Below are 22,382 nucleotides of genomic sequence, written 5' to 3' on the forward strand. Positions count from 1 at the left end.
AGAATGCTTAACTTGAAATGACCCAGAAAAATAATTTAGTTTTGATAAACTTCTGTCTACTTCCCTTTGGAGTAAAAGTGTAACCTTGTATTCTTAGTCTTAAATGGACCTATACATTTCTTAAATTGTTGACGTTTCTTAATTTTATTTATTTTTCTTATCTGCAAATTACTTGTATACCTTTAAGCTGAAAAAAAGAAGACTGTTAATTCTACCTACTGTAAGATGGTCAGTTGTTTTAACTAATTTATTTATTTATTTGATGGAGAGAGAAAGAGAAACAGAAAATCTGGCAAATGAGAAAGTGAGGAAGAGAGAAATTGAGGAAAGAAAAGAAGAGGGAAGAGGAATGTGTCCCCTTTGAAACCTGCCAAATATAGAAGCTTAATTAATTTACTCAAGAAGCTGTTTGGGATTACAGTGTGGATTACAGAGCTCCCCTTCACAAATATGTTAAAAATAAATGTATATGTTAAACTTAAAACAAAAGCATACCGAAACAGACCAACACTCACACCATATGCACTCCACTATTTCATTTCTAATATTATCATATTTTTATGTATAATATTTGTCCTTGTTTGCAATTTTTCAGTTGTCCACATTTTAATTGGAATTCCAAATTCGATCTTTTTCCAAGTCATCAGCTTCCATAGATTAAATTCCCAGTGATGGGGGGAAACAAAAATAACAACAAAGAATCCCAAACAAGTAATGTAACAACAAACTTATTAAACTAGATAACTTTAAAACTTAAATTTTTTAATTAAAATTACTATTAATCACAGCAACTAAAGAACTGAAATGACAGTCTTCATCTTCGTCATCTTCTTCTTCTTCTTCAGCAAGTCAGCTGTTGTTCATTTCCGCCAACTACTGGCATGTTATTTGCTAAATAACATGGAGGAGCATTTTTTTTTCAACATGAAGGTTTTAGATTAAAATTAATGTATAATGGAAAGTGCATATTTTAGTTGCTTTTTTTCACAATTTGAATGGCAGTTCATCTAAATAGTGCTGCTTGAAATGTCGTTTCAAGTACACTATTTCATATTTCTCAGGATGGAGAATATGAAAACAAGAGATTTATTGGAAGTCTGGAAAGCCAATCCCATCTTCTGCTGCCATCAGTATTGATGATAATGTAGTTTGCAGGAGTACGAGGTTCAGTCACTGCTGATGGATTTGATATATTAATAAATAATTGTTAAAGAACGAGTTATAAGTTAGGTATTGATGTGTTACAGTGCTGCTGTAACTCCTGACAGATTTGTATGCAAGGCGGTTACCCACAAACTTCTAATGTGGGGTTGACCCGGTTGAACTTGGGGATTTACGGTGATCCCAGTCCTGCTCTGTTTTTTCTCTTCTCACTTCCCAAACATCAGACTACTGATGTTTATACTAGAGAACTGATGGTTACAGGTCAAATTTCAGCACTGCATTTGACAGTTGTCTGTCTATTTACACCACTCTTACCAAGACATTCTGAAGATGCCCAGTATACTAAGTTGTTCACCCTCGACTCTGGCACTCCATGTCCTTATTAAATGTCCTCTTCCTGTCACAGTGTCAGTTAGATCTGGTGATCGATGTGTGTCATCTTCTTATTAGTCCTTGGCTAATCCAGGCTCTTATCTCCACTCTCATGTGCTGACGGAAAGTTGGAATGCCCTCCTCTTGTCAGAAATGGATTAGTGATGTTTAAGAGATATTAAAAAGCATTGCTGAGCTTGCAGATCTAAAAAAGAAAAAAAGAGAAAAGCTTATACAGGAAGTGAGATCACTACAACAATTAACTTCTGCAGAAGATACAGAATAGCATACTAATCTATTTCTTCAGTATATACTGTATTCGACAGTATACTGTGCATAGTAAATTTTGAATCATGGAAGTCCTGGTTATATTTGCACAATGTGTGGAATGTTGTATCCCAAAATACAATGTCCTGACTTTCCAGTGGGGCAAATTAACTGCATACTTCTCTTCCTCATTATCTGATGATACATTTCGCACTTTATCTTTCAGCATATTTATTCATATTTATTTTCTTGATATAATAAATTCTTGATAAAAGAGATTGATAAAAGATTCTTGATAACTACTCTCTCACCTTTACCTATAGCTGGAGTGTGATGAGAGCACTGTGTGATGTAAGCCATTGCACTGTGGCTGCTGTCACATCATCCAAGTGGATGCTGCACACTAGGCTGTGAAGCACTTTGGGTGTGCAGTAGTACATAGGAAATGAGCTATATATATTTACCTCATTCATTCATTCATAACTTCTTTTCAGTGTTCCTATTTCAATTGACTAGCCTGTTCTGACAGAGGTTAGTAAAGATTTGTAAATCTCTTCAGTAATTTGCTATAGTAGATTAAAGAGCAATATTTATTTGAACTTTGTAGTAGAATAAAAGTAATCTGTGTTTTTGTTCAAACAAACTCAGCATTCAAAGTACTTAAAAAATGGGCTAAATAAATATAAATAGATAAACTGTTTTCAATATTGATAAGAGCCATTTTTTATAATTGTGTACAAATAATTGATAATTGAGCTCCAAATCAGCATATTAGAATGCTTTCTGAAGGATAATGTGAAACCGAATACTAGAGTAATGGCTGCTGAAAATTCACCATCACAGAAATAAATTAAATTTTATAGTAGAAAACAGTTGTTTTAAATTGTAATAATATTTATATTTTTACTGTATAAATGCAGCCTTAGTGAGCATAAGAGGCTTCTTTGAAAAACAATTATTACATTATTATTTCAAACTTTTAACCAATAGTATACAGTACAGTATATAAATGCCAAGGGCCTTGAATCTGAATCTGATTGAACACTCCAGTTACCGTATTTTCCGGACTATAAGTCGCACTTTTTTTCATACCTTGGCTGGTCCTGCGACTTATAGTCAGGTGCGACTTATATATCAAAATTACCAAGATTTACTCGTCACAGGATCGCTGACGGCCCCAGATTATTATTTACGAGTTTTTTATGTATTTGTGGTATGACGTGAATGCATCATTTGCCGAAATTGGGGGTGACATTACCGTCTACAGCCACGAGAGAGCGCTCTATGCGCTCTAGACTACAGCTAGTTTTACCGCTGAAAAAATCTCTCTTCAGTGATGTGGAATAAGATCGCGTGAGCTTGGTGAAATTGCTTTACATTTTGCTATAACTGTTGGACTCGCTGTCTTATGTTTTTTTTTATTTTATTTGATCCTATTCAGCCTCTCAGGTATGTTATTTATGCTATTGTGTAGCTAACTGTTGATGTGTTACGTTAACAACATACCGGACACATATTCAGCCTGTTGTTCTTTGTGCTATTGTGTGTAGCTGAATAACTTAAATGCCTTCTGTTTTAATGAATTAAAGTCTGTTTAAATAACTTTTTCTTGGTCTTGGATTTTGTTAAATAAATTTCTAAATAAATGCGACTTATAGTCCAGTGCGACTTATATATGTTTTTTTCCTCGTCATGACGCATTTTTGGGCTGATGCGACTTATACTCCGGAGCGACTTATAGTCCGGAAAATACGGTAATCACATTTTCACCTGAAAGTTGCTCTGTCCTAATGGGGAAATTTAGGTGAAACAATCCATGCTGCGTAAACATTTATGTTGAGTAAATGGATAACTGTGCAAAAGTCTTGGGCATGTTAGTATTTTCACCCAAAAATAAAATGGTTTTAAGACAGTTATTTATTTATTTTGCTGTAGTGTGTCAGTACGAAATATCAGCTTTTGATGAAATCTGAGAGCTGTCTGACTCCTTCATAGGCTTCTAGGCAATTTCATTCTGCCGGTCCAGAAATGTTAGTAAAAACATCATTAAAATAGTCCAAGTGACGGGAATACTTTTTGTGCGCAAAACCCCCCAAAATAATGACTTTATTCAACTATTCATTTTCTTCTCTGTGGGCCTCTGACGTGAGGTCACGAGAGCGCCATGCGCGAGAACTAAGAAGATGACGCTTACGATCGTTTGATGGGAAAGTGTGAAAGGTAAACCATTCATTTTGCGGCATTGGTAAGGCACTTTTACGTTTTCTAGTTGGTTTCTCACGATTCGGACATCCAGGAAATGCACACTTTAGAACCATTTTAAACTACATCAAGACCCTCGATGACCCTCGATCATCTTCTCAGTTCTTTGTTTGGAAACATCAAAGTTTTTATTGAAAAATTTAAAAGGTCTTTAATTACTATACATTTAGTTGTATTTTAGCTTTCTTTTAACAATCTTTATCATGAAAATAGCCATTGAAGCCACCAAACAAACCTCCTCGGCAAAAACTGGCTCCAGCACGAGAGCCTTTACCATTTATTTTGTGACGTCCTGGTTTGAAACGTCGTGGTTGTTTTTTGGTATGTTTTTTTGACCAAAGAGCCAATTTTTTCATTTTTGGTTAAAGCATTTTTCCAAAAATATTATTATAAACAAATATGTAACAAACAATAAATAAGCAATTTGGAATTAATTGTGGAGGGCTTTCATTGTGAGGTCTACTTACCAACTGAGGAGCACAAATCCTCTTCTTATGTGTGTGAGAGAACGCACACAGTGCTTACATCTATGTTTACACGAATACTCGACTTGGCATTTGATCTTGGCATTTTGATTTATTTCTGTGTATTTGGCCGTTTAGGCGTACAACTGAAGACAAAGGCTACTATGTCAGTCCGTGTTCTGAGGGCAGGGTAGGGTTGCCGTTCGTAAGTTCTTTCATTAATAGGAATTTAAGGTCCACACTAGAGTCGTAGGCTGTGTGTAGCGCAACCCTTCGGCCTACCCTGATGTGCACCTCTCCAAAAATGGAGTCTAGACACAAGTCTATAGCGTAGAGGCTCCGGCATAGTTCCGACGCAGAAGTATAAATCAGCCTTTAGTAACTCCTAGTTTGTAACTAACTCTGTACTTTATTCTGTTGCACCATTTGTTCGTAAGGCAGAACATAGCTAGTAGGTCGCAAACTCTCCGTACAGTAGGCTAATGCATAGTCGCATAATATGACGTTTACCCTTGATTATACGGTGGCCGAGAGAGCTCAACGTGCTGCAACTGAAGAAAACGCATGCAAATAGAAAAAAACACATGCAAATAGAAAAAAACACATAGCAAATAGAAAAAAACACCCGCAAATTAAGAAAACATCTTCATCAGTTTCACAACACACGTGTGCTCCAAATACTCACAACACAACCAAATACAGAAACGCGCTGCAAAAGTTCACAACACAACCAAATACAGAAACACGCTGCAAATAACACAGACCACAACGGAAATGTTTCCGGGGGAATCAAATAAGTGACGAACCCGGCTGGGACGTGCTTACAGCTCAAACTTGTACTTTATTTCACTTTATTTATTTTAACTTTATTTTTATTTATTTTCCACAAAACAGAGAGAGATTATTTTTTATGACATACAACTTGTATACAATATACAAAATGTATAAACAATATGTTCAATGTCATCAGAATACAAATGAGAAAAGAACAATGAGCTGAAAACTAAAATAAATAAATAAAAAAGATAGAGAAGAAGAACATGAAGGAAAGATATTAATCTATACATCAGTTACACTTTACAAATTGTTTCATGTTATGTTTAAATTTTCATAAAGAAAAGTTTCATAAGAAATGTTAGGTAATGTAGGGTCCAAAGTTTTAAAGTTGAGACACTGACACAGATATATAACGCATATTTTAAAAGTTAAAAGTAAAAAAAAAAGAATTTTTTTTTTATTTGCAACCGTTATGTTAACAGCATTATATTTCTGTCGTCAGAACAGCTATTCAGCTGATGGGCAATGTGCTGCGTTGTCATGGGAACATCCCAGGTGAAAATAATGAGTAAATTACGCTGTCTTTCGTTGCTCCCTTCATCAAGTGCGTTCCAATCGGCTACATAAATGGCACACTAGTGCCCTGATCACTCCCACTTGAAGGGCTCTGCCGTCTACCCTTCGAAGGGAGTAGGGCATAGGGATGCTCACGAGCAATAAGCACCTCCCAGCCGGGTTCGTCACTTATTTGGTTCCCCCGGAAACATTTCCGTTGTGGTCTTGTGTTATTTTCAGCGCGTTTCTGTATTTGGTTGTGTTGTGAACTTTTGCAGCGCGTTTCTATATTTGGTTGTGTTGTGAGCTTTTGCAGCGCGTTTCTGTATTTGGTTGTGTTGTGAGTATTTGGAGCACACGTGTGTTGTGAAACTGATGAAGATGTTTTCTTAATTTGCGGTTGTTTCTTTCTATTTGCATGCGTTTTTTTCTAATTGCGTGCGTTTTCTTCAGTTGCAGCACGTTGAGCTCTCTCGGCCACCGTATGATGATCCAATAGCAGCCTTCAAATCTGTGAGCAGAAGCTGTTTAAATGCTGGGAATTTCAGTTTATCCATTCTAACTTCTTTTGCCTTACTTAACTAACGGTAGAAATAAGTTTCCATTAAATGCGATACGTAATCATGAATAACATAAGTGTTTTTTCTAATGTAAATAACATTCAGAAACTGTATTTGAAATTAAATTAATAAGAATAAATAAGTATTGATACAAGAAAAATAAGGAATAACATTATTGATTATGACTGATTTTATTTGACATGCACAACATGAACCGATGCGACAGATGCGCACACAGCGGCGCGCTGTAGGAAGGGTTTGTGTTGATGAGCCGCTAACAAAGTTATCTTTTCACAATGTTTTCTCTTTTAAAATGTAAGCGAGTGTAAATATCAGCATTATCATATATGTCTAAAGAATTGAAGTCTGTCAGGTAAAATAAGTTTATTGATATACAGGTCCTTCTCAAAAATTAGCATATTGTGATAAAGTTCATTATTTTCCATAATGTAATGATAAAAATTAAACTTTCATATATTTTAGATTCATTGCACACTAACTGAAATATTTCAGGTCTTTTATTGTTTTAATACTGATGATTTTGGCATACAGCTCATGAAAACCCAAAATTCCTGTCTCAAAAAATTAGCATATTTCATCCGACCAATAAAAGAAGTGTTTTTAATACAAAAAAAAAGTCAACCTTCAAATAATTATGTTCAGTTATGCACTCAATAGTCAATACTTGGTCGGGAATCCTTTTTCAGAAATGACTGCTTCAATGCGGCGTGGCATGGAGGCAATCAGCCTGTGGCACTGCTGAGGTGTTATGGAGGCCCAGGATGCTTCGATAGCGGCCTTAAGCTCATCCAGAGCGTCTCTCAACTTTCTCTTCACAATATCCCACAGATTCTCTATGGCAGGCCAATTGAGCACAGTAATACCATGGTCAGTAAACCATTTACCAGTGGTTTTGGCACTGTGAGCAGGTGGCAGGTCGTGCTGAAAAATGAAATCTTCATCTCCATAAAGCTTTTCAGCAGATGGAAGCATGAAGTGCTCCAAAATCTCCTGATAGCTAGCTGCATTGACCCTGCCCTTGAGAAAACACAGTGGACCAACACCAGCAGTTGACATGGCACCCCAGACCATCACTGACTGTAGGTACTTGACAGACACTGGACTTCAGGCATTTTGGCATTTCCTTCTCCCCAGTCTTCCTCCAGACTCTGGCACCTTGATTTCCGAATTACATGCAAAACTGAGCAACAGTCCAGTGCTGCTTCTCTGTAGCCCAGGTCAGGCACTTCTGCCGCTGTTTCTGGTTCAAAAGTGGCTTGACCTGGGGAATGCGGCACCTGTAGCCCATTTCCTGCACACGCCTGTGCACGGTGGCTCTGGATGTTTCTACTCCAGACTCAGTCCACTGCTTCCGCAGGTCCCCAAGGTCTGGAATCGGTCCTTCTCCACAATCTTCCTCAGGGTCCGGTCACCTCTTCTCGTTGGGCAGCGTTTTTTTGCCACACTTTTTCCTTCCCACAGACTTCCCACTGAGTCGCTTGATACAGCACTCTGGGAACAGCCTATTTGTTCAGAAATTTCTTTCTGTGTCTTACCCTCTTGCTTGAGGGTGTCAATGATGGCCTTCTGGACAGCAGTCAGGTCGCCAGTCTTACCCATGATTGCGGTTTTGAGTAATGAAACAGGCTGGGAGTTTTTAAAAGCCTCAGGAATCTTTCGCAGGTGTTTAGAGTTAATTTGTTGATTCAGATGATTAGGTTAATAGCTTGTTTAGAGACCCTTTTCATGATATGCTAATTTTTTGAGACAGGAATTTTGGGTTTTCATGAGCTGTATGCCAAAATCATCAGTATTAAAACAATAAAAGACCTGAAATATTTCAGTTGGTGTGCAATGAATCTAAAATATATGAAAGTTTAATTTTTATCATTACATTATGGAAAATAATGAACTTTATCACAATATGCTAATTTTTTGAGAAGGACCTGTAGTTCAATCTGTCTGCTATTTTATTCCAACCGTTACTCCTGATCGTAGGTTTCCGTATATATTTAGTTTATACATAGTTTCGATTCAACTAAGTTTAATGGTGCTACGCAAAAATATTTAGTAGTGCGTAAGTTGTATCTTAGTGCCCATTTATGCCAAAACTAGGCTAAGTTGAAACTTACGCACAGCTGGTGCAACCGGCCCTTGGAGCTGTAGGTAGGCTACCACAGAAACGTAAGTGGTTTGCAGTTGATTGCTGTTGTGATTCGCGAACAGCACTGAACACATTTTGGCCGGTACATCTTGAATATTATTATTAATATCATAAACTTTTTATTAACTTCAGTAGGCTGTACAACAAAGGAATTGTAATTGGTTGCTTTTTCTGCAGAGAGGATCTCTGTTGATGCGTCTAATTTTTTATTGATCGTTTGTTGGTAGGGCGAGAGACCTGGCGAGCCATAGATTCCTGAACGCTGGTCAAGGGAGTAGTACTGTAATCCTTCTTTAAATTTGACTTTTCCATTTGTAGTGATAATTTGGTTGTGTGTGATTTGTCCAAATCTATAGCAGACAAAAATATATTTAATTAAGCGAACCTATGAAAATGGCAAAACTGGAGTGTTTGCTCTGTTGCTTGCGTTAAGATCTAGATTTATAGATCAATGTTTATATTTATCTCAGAATGTGCTTAAGTTAGACAAGTATGAACATCTATTTCAAAATCAACAGTTCATGATATGCAAGCACGTAATTCGTAAAATGACATTACAGACAATTATTTTTAGATAGGAGTAGCAAATAGCCTACGGTTTACATGTGGCCCTTAGAGAAAAATACGCAGATCTTAAAATCTGAATACAACACAAAGGACATTACTCTTAAGGGGGGGATGGGTCCGCTCTCAAATGCAATGTAATGTCATTTACCTTACTCACACTCCTGTCTGATACCTCACACCTTTGCGACCGAGCTCCTCCCTGAAGTGTGATAGGGGCATGGAATCCTGCTGTGTGTGTGTGTGTGTGTGTGTGTGTGTGTGTGTGTGTGTGTGTGTGTGTGTGTGTGTGTGTGTGTGTGTGTGTGTGTGTGTGTGTGTGTGTGTGTGTGTGTGTGTGTGTGTCAAGGTGATTATAGTTTTGCTTTTTTAAATTAGTTTTTATTTTAATATCGTTTTCAAATTTGCTTTAAATTTCAGTTTAGTTTTAGTTAGTTTTATTAATGGTTTTGTTAGTTTTAGTTTAGTTTTTATTTTGCAAACACATTTCTATGTAGTTTTTATTTTTTTTAGTTTCAGTTTTAGTAATTATAGTTTAGCAGAGCAAACAGAACACTTCCAGTGTAGACCAAAGCGGGACGCTTAATTTCAGCAAAGTTTAATGTTTGCCCAGATTACAGTTAACTCTTGTACATCTTGACATCTTAATAATAAAAATAAAATAATGGTTTGAGATTGAACAAAGCACCAAATAAATGGAACTTAAAAGTATACAAGAAAAAAATATGAAAAATTCAGACAAACTAATTCATATTAAAGATGAAATCTTGTTAAACGTGCCTAGTTTACTTTTTTTCAGCTGTAAATGTGGCAGAGTGACCACTGGTACATAAAAAAAAAAACACAGCTCAATTCATCTGACTACAGCCAACACAACCTGCTGTGAAGCCAGTGTGATTAAATAATGAAGTATCTATGCAGTGTGTTAGTGTGTATATGTTTTTCTATCCTGGTGGGGACTTAAACCTGAATACACACAGACTCATGTCACTGTGGAGACCCACATTGAGGTACACAAGGCTATAAATCATACAAAATTTGTTTTTTTGTAAATGTAAAAATGCAGAAAGTTGTGTGATGGGTAGGTTTAGGGGTCAGGTTAGTGTAAGAAGACAGAATAGTGTGTGCAGTATAAAAACCTTTACGTCTATGAAGAGTCCCCACAAAGATAGTGCACCAGAGTGTGTGTGTGTGTGTGTGTGTGTGTGTGTGTGTGTGTGTGTGTGTGTGTGTGTGTGTGTGTGTGTGTGTGTGTGTGTGTGTGTGTGTGTGTGTGTGTGTGTCCTGGTATTCCATAAATTGCGGGGAAATGTCTCCACGTGGATATTATTAGCAGTAAATGTTTTATAAAAACAAAGATAATAACAGCACCTTTCAGACTGTCAACCCCCATGCAAACATGACATCTCAAACATAGTAGGGTAGAACATTAAAGTTTTTTTGTGCTTGACGAACTTGTTTTGCTGTCGCACCCGCGTCTCGCAAATGAAACGGCATTTTAAAAATGCTGCGCTCAAGTTAAAAGAAGTCCAACTTGCCTCTTATTACCTTGTGTTATTTCCCATTCCACTGCAACAGATGCATCCTTTATGAACAGCGCTTAGCACTAGCCATGTGTTCTACGTTACGGTCCTTCATTGAGCGCGTCACAGCAGGACAGCGGTTAATCGCCTCAGAAACTTCACGCGTATGAAGCGCAGTATCAGCCACACGTCAGATTTTCCGCGAAAGTAAAGAGCTTAATAAGGAAAACTATTATTTATTTTTGCTAATTACTATTTTATTTCAGTTAGTTTTTCAGTAACTGTTGTTAGTTTCGTTTAGTTTTAGTTTTTCATTTATTATGAATTTTTAATTTTATTTCAGTTTACGAAAATGTTTTTTGACCAATAGTTTTAGTCTTAGTTTCAGTTTTCGTTTACAAAAATAACCTGTGTGTGTGTGTGTGTGTGTGTGTGTGTGTGTGTGTGTGTGTGTGTGTGTGTGTGTGTGTGTGTGTGTGTGTGTGTGTGTGTGTGTGTGTGTGTGTGTGTGTGTGTGTGTGTGTGTGTGTGTGTGTGTGTGTGTGAGAGTGAGAAAGAGAGAGATAACCCTTTTCCACCAAAAAAGAACTGGTTCGGAACTGGTGCTGGTTCATAGTTGGTTCAACTTGCGAACCTTCTCAGAGCCTGTTTGTTTTTCCACTGACTAGAGCGCCCAGCGAACGACGTCGTTACGTCACTATACGTCTCAGCTAGAAACGCTTGCAAGTACAACATTACTTTGGGATTATCTCTAACTCGTGTACCAAGAAGGCTTTAAAAACAATTGAAATATGTAAGTCTTTTCCTTTGATATGTAATCTTTTCTGATTAGTTATGTACCCCTGTCTTGTGTCTTTTTTTTCTTTCCGTTTATTTGTTCTATATAGTGACTGTTTTCTTCTTTGCTTACATAATGTTTTCAATAAAAAAAAATTTAAAATAAAAAAAAGCTATAAACGCTTGCGCCAACTTCAAGCATAACAATTACAATGGCGGACTATCGTGTTTCTGCAAATGTTTCTCCTGGCTTTGCGGTCAGAAAAGATGTTTAGAACACATCTAAACCCGCCCCCAGCCCCCGCCGTAAGCATGACGTGGTAAAAGAACGGTTCTCTGGTTCTAGTCCAGCAAAGAGTTGGTGCCGCTTTGGAACCAGTTTTCCTGGCTGAGAACCGGTTCTTTGGCTGTCGAAACACCCCTTTTCCACCAACAAGAACCGGGTGCTGGTTCAGAGCCAGAGCCAAAGCTGGTTCAGAGTGGGTTCGACTGACGAGCTTAATAAGAACCGATTTGCCTTTCCACCGGCTAGAGAGCCACAACAGAGCCAGATCTTACGTCACTGTATACGTCTCATGTTGCCCAGCAACGCTAGTGCGGTAGCGCCAAACAGTACGCCAGGCTTGTTCGAGATGCATCGGCTTCTCGCAGATCGATCTCCGCATGACATCAAAGCACTGCGATAGCGATCTAAAAGCACAAGGAGTCGTATGTTCTCCAAACACTCCCGCAGCTCCGATCGGTCCGCGCCGCTCCGATGCATCTCGAACAAGCCATCAACAATAACGGACGTTGCAATACTATGGATGCTCATGGGTTTACAAAATACATCGGAGTCCAACGCGTTTGTGCAGCTCGCCGTAACTTACATAGACGGATATTTATAATCGAGCTGCTATTAGCTCGACTAGCTGCTATTTAAAAATGGCGGTCACAAGTTTCTATTCGTCTTGTTGGTCACGGTAACCCTGCCCCCAGCCCCTGACGCAAGTGGTTCTTACTTGGCTCTGTTCTACCCCTTTTCCACCAAGGCAGAGCTGGTGCTGGTTCGGAGCCAGAGCCTAGTTTCAATTCGGTTCTTTGGTTTTCCACACGCAAAGCACCAGCTCCGAACCAGGAAAAGTGGTTCTTAAGTAGCACCAAATCATTGCTGGTCTAGAACAGAGCCAAGTAAGAACCACTTGCGTCAGGGGCTGGGGGCGGGGTTACCGTGACCAACAAGACGAATAGAAACTTGTGACCGCCATTTTTAAATAGCAGCTAGTCGAGCTAATAGCAGCTCGATTATAAATATCCGTCTATGTAAGTTACGGCGAGCTGCACAAACACGTTGGACTCCGATGTATTTTGTAAACCCATGAGCATCCATAGTATTGCAACGTCCGTTATTGTTGATGGCTTGTTCGAGATGCATCGGAGCGGCGCGGACCGATCGGAGCTGCGGGAGTGTTTGGAGAACATACGACTCCTTGTGCTTTTAGATCGCTATCGCAGTGCTTTGATGTCATGCGGAGATCGATCTGCGAGAAGCCGATGCATCTCGAACAAGCCTGACGTACTGTTTGGCGCTACCGCACTAGCGTTGCTGGGCAACATGAGACGTATACAGTGACGTAAGATCTGGCTCTGTTGTGGCTCTCTAGCCGGTGGAAAGGCAAATCGGTTCTTATTAAGCTCGTCAGTCGAACCCACTCTGAACCAGCTTTGGCTCTGGCTCTGAACCAGCACCCGGTTCTTGTTGGTGGAAAAGGGGTATTCTAGACCAGCAATGATTTGGTGCTACTTAAGAACCACTTTTCCTGGTTCGGAGCTGGTGCTTTGCGTGTGGAAAACCAAAGAACCGAATTGAAACTAGGCTCTGGCTCCGAACCAGCACCAGCTCTGCCTTGGTGGAAAAGGGTAAGGCAGAGCTGGTGCTGGTTCGGAGCCAGAGCCTAGTCTCAAATCGGTTCTTTGTTTTTCGACCACCAAAGCACCAGCTCCGAACCAGTAAAGTGGTTCTTAAGTAGCACCAAATCATTGCTGGTCTAGAAGTAAGAACCGCTTACGTCAGCGGATGGGGGCGGGGTTACCATGACCAACAAACAAGACAAACAGAAACTTGTGACCGCCATTTTTTAAATAGCAGCTAATCGTGCTAATAGCAGCTCGATTGTAATCTCCGTTAATGCAAGTTACGGCGAGCTGCACGAACGAGCTGGATTCACAGTGTTTGGATACTGATGTAGGTTTGCAAAGCCATGAGCATAAATAGTAACACAACGACCGCCATTGTTGATGGAAGGCTTGTTCGAGATGCATCGGAGCGGCATGGACTGATCGGAGCTGCAGGAGTGTTTGGAGAGCATACGACTCCTGCTTTTGGATCGCTCTCAGAGTTCGAGATTCACAGTGCCGAACCATCTCGAAGAAGCCTGGTGTGTTTGTGTGTTCCGCGCTAGCGTTGCTGGGCAACATGAGATGTATACAGTGACATAAGATCTGGCTCTGTGATAGCTCTCTAGCCTGTGGAAAGGCAAACCGGTTCTTCGAAAGCTCGTCAGTCAAACCAACTCTGAACCGGCACTAGCTCTATCTCTGAACCAGCACCTGGTTCTTGTTGGTGGAAAAGGGGTAACACAAAGAACTGGTTCGCGTGTAGGCACCGGCTCCGAACCGGCTCTCAAAATGCTTTGGTGGAAAAGGGGTGAGAGAGAGAGAGCATGTTTCCTGTCTCACTCCTCTTCTCCTGGCCTTGCGGAAAGGTAAGATATCTCAGATTAGCCATCTGCCCAAGCAAGCCCTGACGTCATTCTAATCGGGTCACAACAAGTAGTCACTGCAATGGATTTTCATTATTGCGTGCATTAGGGCTGCTATTTGCCAGTTCTGATAATCCATACTGCCAAACATGGAACACTTTTTGCCAAAACACTATCAAAAAGTCTTTGCTCTTGTAAATACAATGCAAACTTTGCAAATCTATGATCGAATACAGTCAGTTAGAAAGATAAAAGCCTTGGAGTCATAGTTATTATATAGCAGGTAGATACTTCCACTATCTAAATTAACTGAACTTTTTTTTTTAATTGCCCTTTTTTTAAAGATAAGTAAGCCAATAATGGGTATGTCTATTCAAAATTATATTTTCTCATAATTAGTAGCAGAATCCTTTTTCACCATTTCATTCTTGTCATACCAAATGGTTACATCAACTGGCTGTTGAAAATGGCTAAATGGATTCATATTTGACCCTGGAGTGGCATGCATTAATAAAAATTAAAAAAAGGCAGGTCTATGCTGGGATTCAGACCAGCTTTGTTTATATGACTCACTGTTTATGCACCTGCTTGACACTCAGTGCTTTGTTTCTCTACCATTTGGCATAATAACAAGGCTTTAATAGTGGCCAAACCATTGAAAATGTCTAAAACATTTCCATTAGCAAGATAACATCAGAGACCAAAGCTGCTGTGAGAATGTAACAGGAAGTCACCTTAATCATCTAAACATTGGTCTTTGAAGGGATAATTCACCCAAACATTAACATTGTGTTCATGTTGGTTAAAATGCATGTTTGTTTGTTTTTTTCGTTCTATGGAACACAAAAATAGTTATTAAGCGTACTTTCCCATCTATTTTTGAATAAACATGCTATTTTTAAGTTTTCCATTTGGGTTTTTAACTGTTGATTCAGGTGATAAAGATTTCTATTAGAAATCAGTGCCAAAATAGAATGACATAATAGCATGGTATCATTATCTCCCACCTTGAGCAGTATGTGGATATCCAAGGAACTGCTTTATAATATTTTTTGTTTAAAATTTCCATTTGCCTTCTGGTCCTCTCAACTGTGGGGTCCCTCAAAATTCTATTCTTAGTCCTATCTGGTTTTCTTTGTAGATACTACCCTTTGGGTCTATTTTTAAAAAGCATGGTTTCACAGACAAGGCTTAGATTATGCTGGAGTAGGCCATAGTTAAATTAGGACATTTAAGTAGCTTTTATAAATGTGCCTTAGTGTGCATCAGTGCAAGCTTTCAGTAAAAACAGCTCAAATATCCATTTAAGTCTGGGACTAGGCTTAAGCCTTATCCTTGAAACTGGGCACATATGTTTTAAGTATGTTTTCCACAGTTCTGCATGTTCAAACCACTCTCAATACTGTACATGCAAGAATCAGTGAAATCTGTGTGCAGTTTCTCCTCCTCTTTTGCCTTATATGGTGTTGAGTACACCGAGCTTTCAAATGTATGCAAGCAAAGACGTTCTTGGATATTGAAAGATGTTGAAAGAAAGATTTTCGGTGTGTACTGTTGGTTTTTTTTCTTCTTCAAACAAATCTATGGTTTTAGAAGACGTGAAATAGCCTGAATTATTATATTAAAGATAAATAGCTGAAATTATAGAGGTTTTTAAATATCAGTATTTAAAATTTTTTTCTTCAGTTTTTTTAATTATTCCTTTAAATGTTTAAACATATATTTCAGTTTATATATATATATATATATAATTGTCTTTATTTAAATTTTATTGAAAGATTACAGCATCACTAGCATCAAGTGCCTTGAAGTTTGACCCTTCATGATACTGACATGACTTAATCTTTCTCTTCTACTAGGTTGGTCCAGCAGGATCTCAGTTCGGTTTGTTAGCGTGTCTTTTTGTGGAGCTGTTCCAGGCCTGGCAGATGTTGGAAAAGCCATGGAAGGCTTTCCTGAAGCTATTAAGCATTGTTCTCTTCCTTTTCTTCTGTGGCCTTCTGCCCTGGATTGACAACATTGCTCACATCTTTGGCTTCCTCAGTGGTCTTCTGCTGTCCTTCACTTTCCTTCCGTATGTCGCGTTTGGCACCTTAGATAAGTACCGCAAACGAGCTCTTATTTTATTGTCGTTGCTTGTCTATGTGGGGTTGGTGTCCTCACTTATTGTCTGGTTCTACATTTACCCCATAAACTGGCATTGGCTAGAGCATCTCACCTGCTTGCCCTTTACCAGCAAGTTTTGTGAACGCTATGACATTGATCATGTGGTACACTAGCTTTGTTCTTTTGTAGACTCAAACTTTCTCCAAGGACTGCAAGGGAAAGGAAGCTGAATCCCAGTGAAAAAATTAAATCGAGGAGGACAGCAAATAATGCCATATTAAATTTGGAGTTCAGCACCTTTGTAACCCCTAGAATGCACAGTGGTCCATGTTTTCCCAAAGCAGTTCTGAACATCTCTGATAGTGTGCAGGTAAACTATGATGTGTTGTAACTTGTTACTGAAGAGTACCTGTACTGTACTCTTGCTATCCATTTATCTTAAAATATCTGACACTAAATGTCCATCCAAAGCTTTATACTCCTTTTTTAAATGTCCTTAAACTTAAAAAAAAAATGCAGCTGTTAACTTCACACTTACAATAACTGTAATATAAAATACCATTCACATAAAGGTTAATTTCCTGTTACTTTGGCTGTTTGTGTTTGCCGAAAGAACTGCAGAGCAAATAAATAAACGCCCGAGTCATTTCACTAACTGGCTATGAATAATAAGGTTTTATGTTGTTTTATGTTGAAATCTCAGTGACATTCAAAATAATACTTGGAATTCTTCATTTGGTTTTTGTACCTCTATGGACAACTGAAAACCTCTGTCTAGGCTAGTAACGTCTAGTTTCACATTTATGAACACACTAGGGGTTTGAATGTTGAGAACTCTAGCTTCCTGTACTTGTGTTCCTGGATTGCAAGCATGCGTTTGAATTGAACAAGGGGTGCTGTTGTTGACAACCAGCTAATAATGTTAATTGATGCACTGCATGCATTAAATCATGTGTGCATTCCCTTGGAACAGAATGTATTGTTTTGGCCTATTGTCTCCTTTTATTGTAATTCCAAAGTTAAATTCAGCTGTTGTTCTTTTTGATATTCAGTGCATCATTGTTAACTGAGGGCTGCACTTGTGCCTTAAAAGAAAACAGAAATGACATTCTTACAATCTGGAATATTTTTTTATGTTGAAGGTATTTGTACACATGATTAGAGGTGGACCAAATAACTAGTGCTTCAAATAATAATTGAAATAAGTCTGGGAATGTTATTTCCTGTGAAACAACAAATATGTTTATATTTTAGTCTTTCACAATTTGTGAGAACAATTTGAAAAGTGCTTAAATGTGACTAATTCTCTGTGCATTATTTAATAAATAAAAGCAATTTTAAAACCAGTATCGTCATCCTGTGAATGCTACAGAAATTTACACAATAACTTGGACTAATCTAAAAAGGGAAAAGAGAAAACGTTCTGAAAAGTATATTCTTTTATTTATTTTTACTTACAAAATGCATACAAAATCATAGATGTCTTGATTCAAGACTGTGGAGGCATATGTGGTGGATTTCTATAGGGAAAGGCAATGGAAACCAGTCTTAAACATCTCAAATTGTCAACACACATTAAGGTGATGATTTGTTTTGCAACACCTCTGTACATGGAACATTAACTCTTCAATCCTTTGCTTTGAAGCAGTAAACAAGTAATTCTAATCAATAAATCAAATAGTTCTGGTGCCTAACCAATAGTTTTTCACATTTATGAGATTGTATATTAAACGTTTGTCCCATTGGCACTCACAGAAATACCAGCTAACACGTATGCGCTCTTGTGGATTTTTTCATAAGAGATCACAGTGGAAAAGTGTTCAGTTGATGCTATTTTAATGCTTCCATTGAACAGACACACATCTAAAGCAGCCACAAGACACTGAACACAAAAAGTAGCCCAAAGTAGGTTTACAGCTGAATCACTGCCATGTCTTTTCAGCCTTGACCTCCGATCTCACAACACAACAGACAAATCTGTCATGAATTTAAAAATGTGCATGAGAAATTAAAAAAATTAAATCTAGGAAAATGCATAACAAATACCATACAAAATAAACAATAATATAGTCTATTAGATAACCTGACTTTGAGAGAAAAAAATATCTAAGTTTGACTTGATGAATTCAAATAATAATTAAATGTCAGCCATCACTGTTAGATAAAACTGTTGGATGCAGTTTGCAATAATGTTTTCTTTTTCTATTTCTTCTTTCTTTTTTTATATATTTCTAACCATTTTTGCTATACTGACCAAGTCTTACAAAAGTTGACACAAATAGCACTAGACCAAACCAAAAGCTGCTTCAACACACCCATTGCTTCACTACTTTAGCCTTTTGGAGATCCAAAAAGCTACATAACTCCCTTAACAGCCACTGTTACGCCGCATGAATGCATGTCCCTGTATAGGATAATGCATCTCGATAAAGGTAAGTGGCCCTACAGTGATTTCAGAAGGACCCTGCCCTTTAAAGCCAGACTTCTGGTAGAAGGGCACCAGGAAGTCCTCACACATGAGCACGGCACAGCGGACATATGGTAGACAGCGCAGATACTGCAAGTAACGCCACAGCAGAATTGATCCTTTTCCTTGCTGGCGGAAGGTCCGGTGGACTGCCAGCACATGGATGTGGACAGAAGTCCCATGAGGCTTATGAAGGGTCAATGCATCCTATTAAGAGAGACAACTAAAATAAATCATGCACAAATTACAAGAAACATAACTACATGTTAAGATTAAATAATAATAATACACATACTAAATCATTTATTTCTGACCATAATGAATACTTGATTTGAAGGTTAGATTACATTGGTAAGGCGGTCCTGGTCCCAGAGTGATCCAATGATAAAAGCAACAAGCCTCCCCTGTTCAAACCAGCCCAAAGAAAGCTCAGGACAGAGGGCGAGGAAGTGCCGGACCTCGTCCAGATGAAGAGGACATTCCCCAGACACCGATATAAAAGCTGAGAGATAAAATGAGTAAATAACTTTTTTTAAAACAATATATATATATATATATATATATATATATAAACCTCAATCACATAGTTACCAAATGTAGGATATAGTATTTAATTATATCCAGTGCTCGACAGGGGCGCGGCTAGAAATGTTGGGCCCTATGAAAGAATATGAGGTTGGACCCCTACCCCACCCATTCCATTAATAAAATCGATCTCTGGGGGCCCCAAAAGTGTGTGGGCCCTTAGAATCGTCCTAACTTTCCCCCCCCTTAGCGGCACCCCTGGTGCTCGAAGTGGGACGGTACTCACCGGTACGCACCGGCACTTCTACATTTTACTCTTAAGCGTACCTGCACTTTTTCTTGCGTACCGCTACTTCTCGCATGTAGCCGGTACTCGACCACTGACAGAAATAGCGCCAGTGTCACGCCCGTTGATATACTTCGTTTGCAGTGCGTATTTTTTCCGCACCCATGTTAACAGGTTCGAGCTTTCACACAGCACGCGCATGCGGTCCGTCAATGCACTCCTGGTGCTGTGTGTATACAGCAGTGCAGAGATCGTTCCGAGTCTATTTTTTGCTGTGCTGCACGCGGTGAATTAAAGTGACAGCTCATGGTTCGTGGTCAAAACACAGATTGACATGAAAATATAATAATCTCACCATAAATGCATTTAATTAAATAAAATGTAATAATCTAAATGTATTTTGGGCTTGCAGACTTGGAGGAGTTCCGTTTTCGCACACACGCACGACTTGTTTTAATAGGCTACATGTTGTTAATAAATAACAACAAGTTTTGTTATAAGTTTTGTTTTTCACTGTAGAAATCTCAAATGTCATGATTTGCCAATGCAAGAGAGTACCGGCACCTTTCTTTTCCCACTGCAAGCACTGCTTATATCAAAACCAATTCTATAAAATTTTCATATTTAACTCAATACATAAGTAATTACGGTTATAACCTAATATAAACTTAACGGAATGGCAAAAAAAAAAAAAAAAGAGCAAAGTGACGAAAAGCACTGTTCCCCAAATGAACGAATAACACACTTTGATGGTTTTAATAGGAGTGTTAGTTTTGTCTTACCCTCTCTCTCTATTTCGAACACACTGATGGCGTCCTCAGTGTTGAGCGAGCGGAACTCGCTGGCGGGGAGCGTGTGCCTGCGCTGGCGGCCAGGGGAGATCGGAGCTCTCATGTAGATGGGCTTCAGGAAAGGCAGTGCGCTCACTACTGACATTTCTGTTGCTTTTAAAAATCTCGTTTGCCTTTTAAATAAATAAATAATATTAAAATGCCGTTTACAGGTGTTCGATTTCCAGGAGCTGTGACAAAAGTGAATCATAGAGGTGTACCATGAGCATTTATACCAATCCATCTGCTTAAGATCCATTAGTCACCATAAGCCTTAAACCAGCCCTCATTTCACCATTAATCACGTTTACTGAAACCGCGTGAGTGTATTTGATGGTAAATAGGCAGATATTGTTAAACTCATTAGAGATGGTTAGAAACATCTCCCCCACCTATTAAACGAAAGTGGCAAACCATATCTGACATCTGATAAGAATGTCTGGATTAAAGCAGTAGGCTAGGCTACGCATACCCGTACAAACAAATCACCTTCACTTGGGCTGATGGATAAGTAGCCTACATTTCCGTGAAACAGCAAAGCTGGTGGATTATGCTATAGTTATTTACAATAAAGACCGATGACTGTACAGAGCAATAGCAAGCAATAGGCTATAACACGAGCAAATGTGAGCATTAGACTGAGATTTGGCACGTAGGGCATTTGGCTGTTGAAAGAAAGATTTTCGGTTTATGTACCCCCATTCAGTACAGCAGCAGGACTGTGTGTGATAGGCCTATGCTACTACAGTAAAGTAATTAACCATAAGCAACTTTTATACAAAAATGGTCAGCTAAAGGGTCCGTGTACTTGTCGGCCCACGAATTTTCGTTTTGAAAGAAAAAAAGCCGAAAAACGGCCAGTTTCCCAATTAGGGGAGAGCGGGGTATGTTGTCACACTTTTCACACTGTCTAACATTTACTGAGCACCATACATCACAATGGTATAAGTGTCATACCAAATGAAAGAAGGAAGTCTTGGGCACATATGTTGTAGTCATAACATCTTCATATCTTATCTCATTATAGAGTTGTAGACTGTAGAATAGAGAGTGTGCACTTGAGACAATTTGCCCCATCGGAGGTTAAGTTGTCACACTAGATTATCTAAAAATAAGAACACAACTACTTAATTGCGAGTATTGTTTTTTTATTTTTTATTTATTTATGATTTTAATTTATTTCGAACCAAAAATGGAAGTATAAACTATTGTGCCTAGAGAATCTGGAAAAAAAAATATTTAAATCCAAACAATGCACATTTCCATCAAAATTTCCATTGGTGCTAGAGCCTGGCAGAGCAGTGTTGATGCTAGAGCCTGGCAGAGCAGAGTTGGTGCTAGAGCCTGGCAGAGCAGAGTTGGTGCTAGAGCCTGGCAGAGCAGAGTTGGTGCTAGAGCCTGGCAGAGCAGAGTTGGTGCTAGAGCTTGGCAGAGCAGGGTTGGTGCTAGAGCTGGCAGAGCAGGGTTGGTGCTAGAGCCTGGCAGAGCAGGGTTGATGCTAGAGCCTGGCAGAAGAGTGTTGATGCTAGAGCCTGGCAGAGCAGAGTTGGTGCTAGAGCCTGGCAGAGCAGGGTTGGTGCTAGAGCTTGGCAGAGCAGGGTTGGTGCTAGAGCTTGGCAGAGCAGGGTTGGTGCTAGAGCCTGGCAGAGCAGAGTTGGTGCTAGAGCTTGGCAGAGCAGGGTTTGTGCTAGAGCTTGGCAGAGCAGAGTTGGTGCTAGAGCCTGGCAGAGCAGGGTTGGTGCTAGAGCTTGGCAGAGCAGTGTTGATGCTAGAGCCTGGCAGAGCAGGGTTGGTGCTAGAGCCTGGCAGAGCAGGGTTGGTGCTAGAGCTTGGCAGAGCAGGGTTGGTGCTAGAGCCTGGCAGAGCAGAGTTGGTGCTAGAGCCTGGCAGAGCAGGGTTGGTGCTAGAGCTTGGCAGAGCAGGGTTGGTGCTAGAGCCTGGCAGAGCAGGGTTGATGCTAGAGCCTGGCAGAGCAGTG

General features: G+C 39.2%; 2 protein-coding genes across 3 annotated transcripts in view; one reads left to right on the forward strand and one right to left on the reverse strand.

The window, feature by feature from the left end:
* LOC143706793 (inactive rhomboid protein 2-like) overlaps nt 1-17,642 on the forward strand; it is a 195,295-nt gene extending 177,653 nt beyond the window's left edge. For both annotated transcript variants that reach the window (XM_077199097.1, XM_077199098.1), the window contains one exon: nt 16,050-17,642. In XM_077199097.1, the coding sequence (XP_077055212.1) occupies nt 16,050-16,469 (420 nt within the window). In that variant the 3' untranslated portion in view covers nt 16,470-17,642. The remainder of the gene's footprint in view (nt 1-16,049) is intronic.
* Nucleotides 17,643-18,115: 473 nt separating this feature from the next.
* aanat1 (arylalkylamine N-acetyltransferase 1) lies at nt 18,116-20,617 on the reverse strand. Its single transcript, XM_077199154.1, has 3 exons — nt 20,357-20,617; nt 19,111-19,265; nt 18,116-18,970 (listed from the first exon to the last, which is right to left on the reverse strand). The coding sequence occupies exons 1-3, from the start codon at nt 20,613-20,615 to the stop codon at nt 18,665-18,667; spliced, it is 720 nt and encodes a 239-aa protein (XP_077055269.1). The 5' UTR covers nt 20,616-20,617; the 3' UTR covers nt 18,116-18,664.
* Nucleotides 20,618-22,382: the final 1,765 nt, after the last annotated feature.

Source organism: Siphateles boraxobius, unplaced genomic scaffold (assembly GCF_051911475.1).
Source record: "Siphateles boraxobius isolate OS27281-9 unplaced genomic scaffold, OSU_SipBor_1 41, whole genome shotgun sequence".
In the NCBI taxonomy this organism is placed as follows: Eukaryota; Metazoa; Chordata; class Actinopteri; order Cypriniformes; family Leuciscidae; genus Siphateles; species Siphateles boraxobius.

What these genes read in the sequence shown, in the direction of transcription:
- aanat1 (XM_077199154.1), bottom strand. Translation starts at nt 20,615, where the DNA reads ATGATTCACTTTTGTCACAGCTCCTGGAAATCGAACACCTGTAAACGG. An exon ending in GTTCGAAATAGAGAGAGAGG is followed by an intron (nt 19,266 to 20,356) that starts GTAAGACAAAAC and finishes TTTATCTCTCAG; the next exon opens with CTTTTATATCGGTGTCTGGG. An exon ending in ACCAGGACCGCCTTACCAAT is followed by an intron (nt 18,971 to 19,110) that starts GTAATCTAACCT and finishes CTCTCTTAATAG; the next exon opens with GATGCATTGACCCTTCATAA.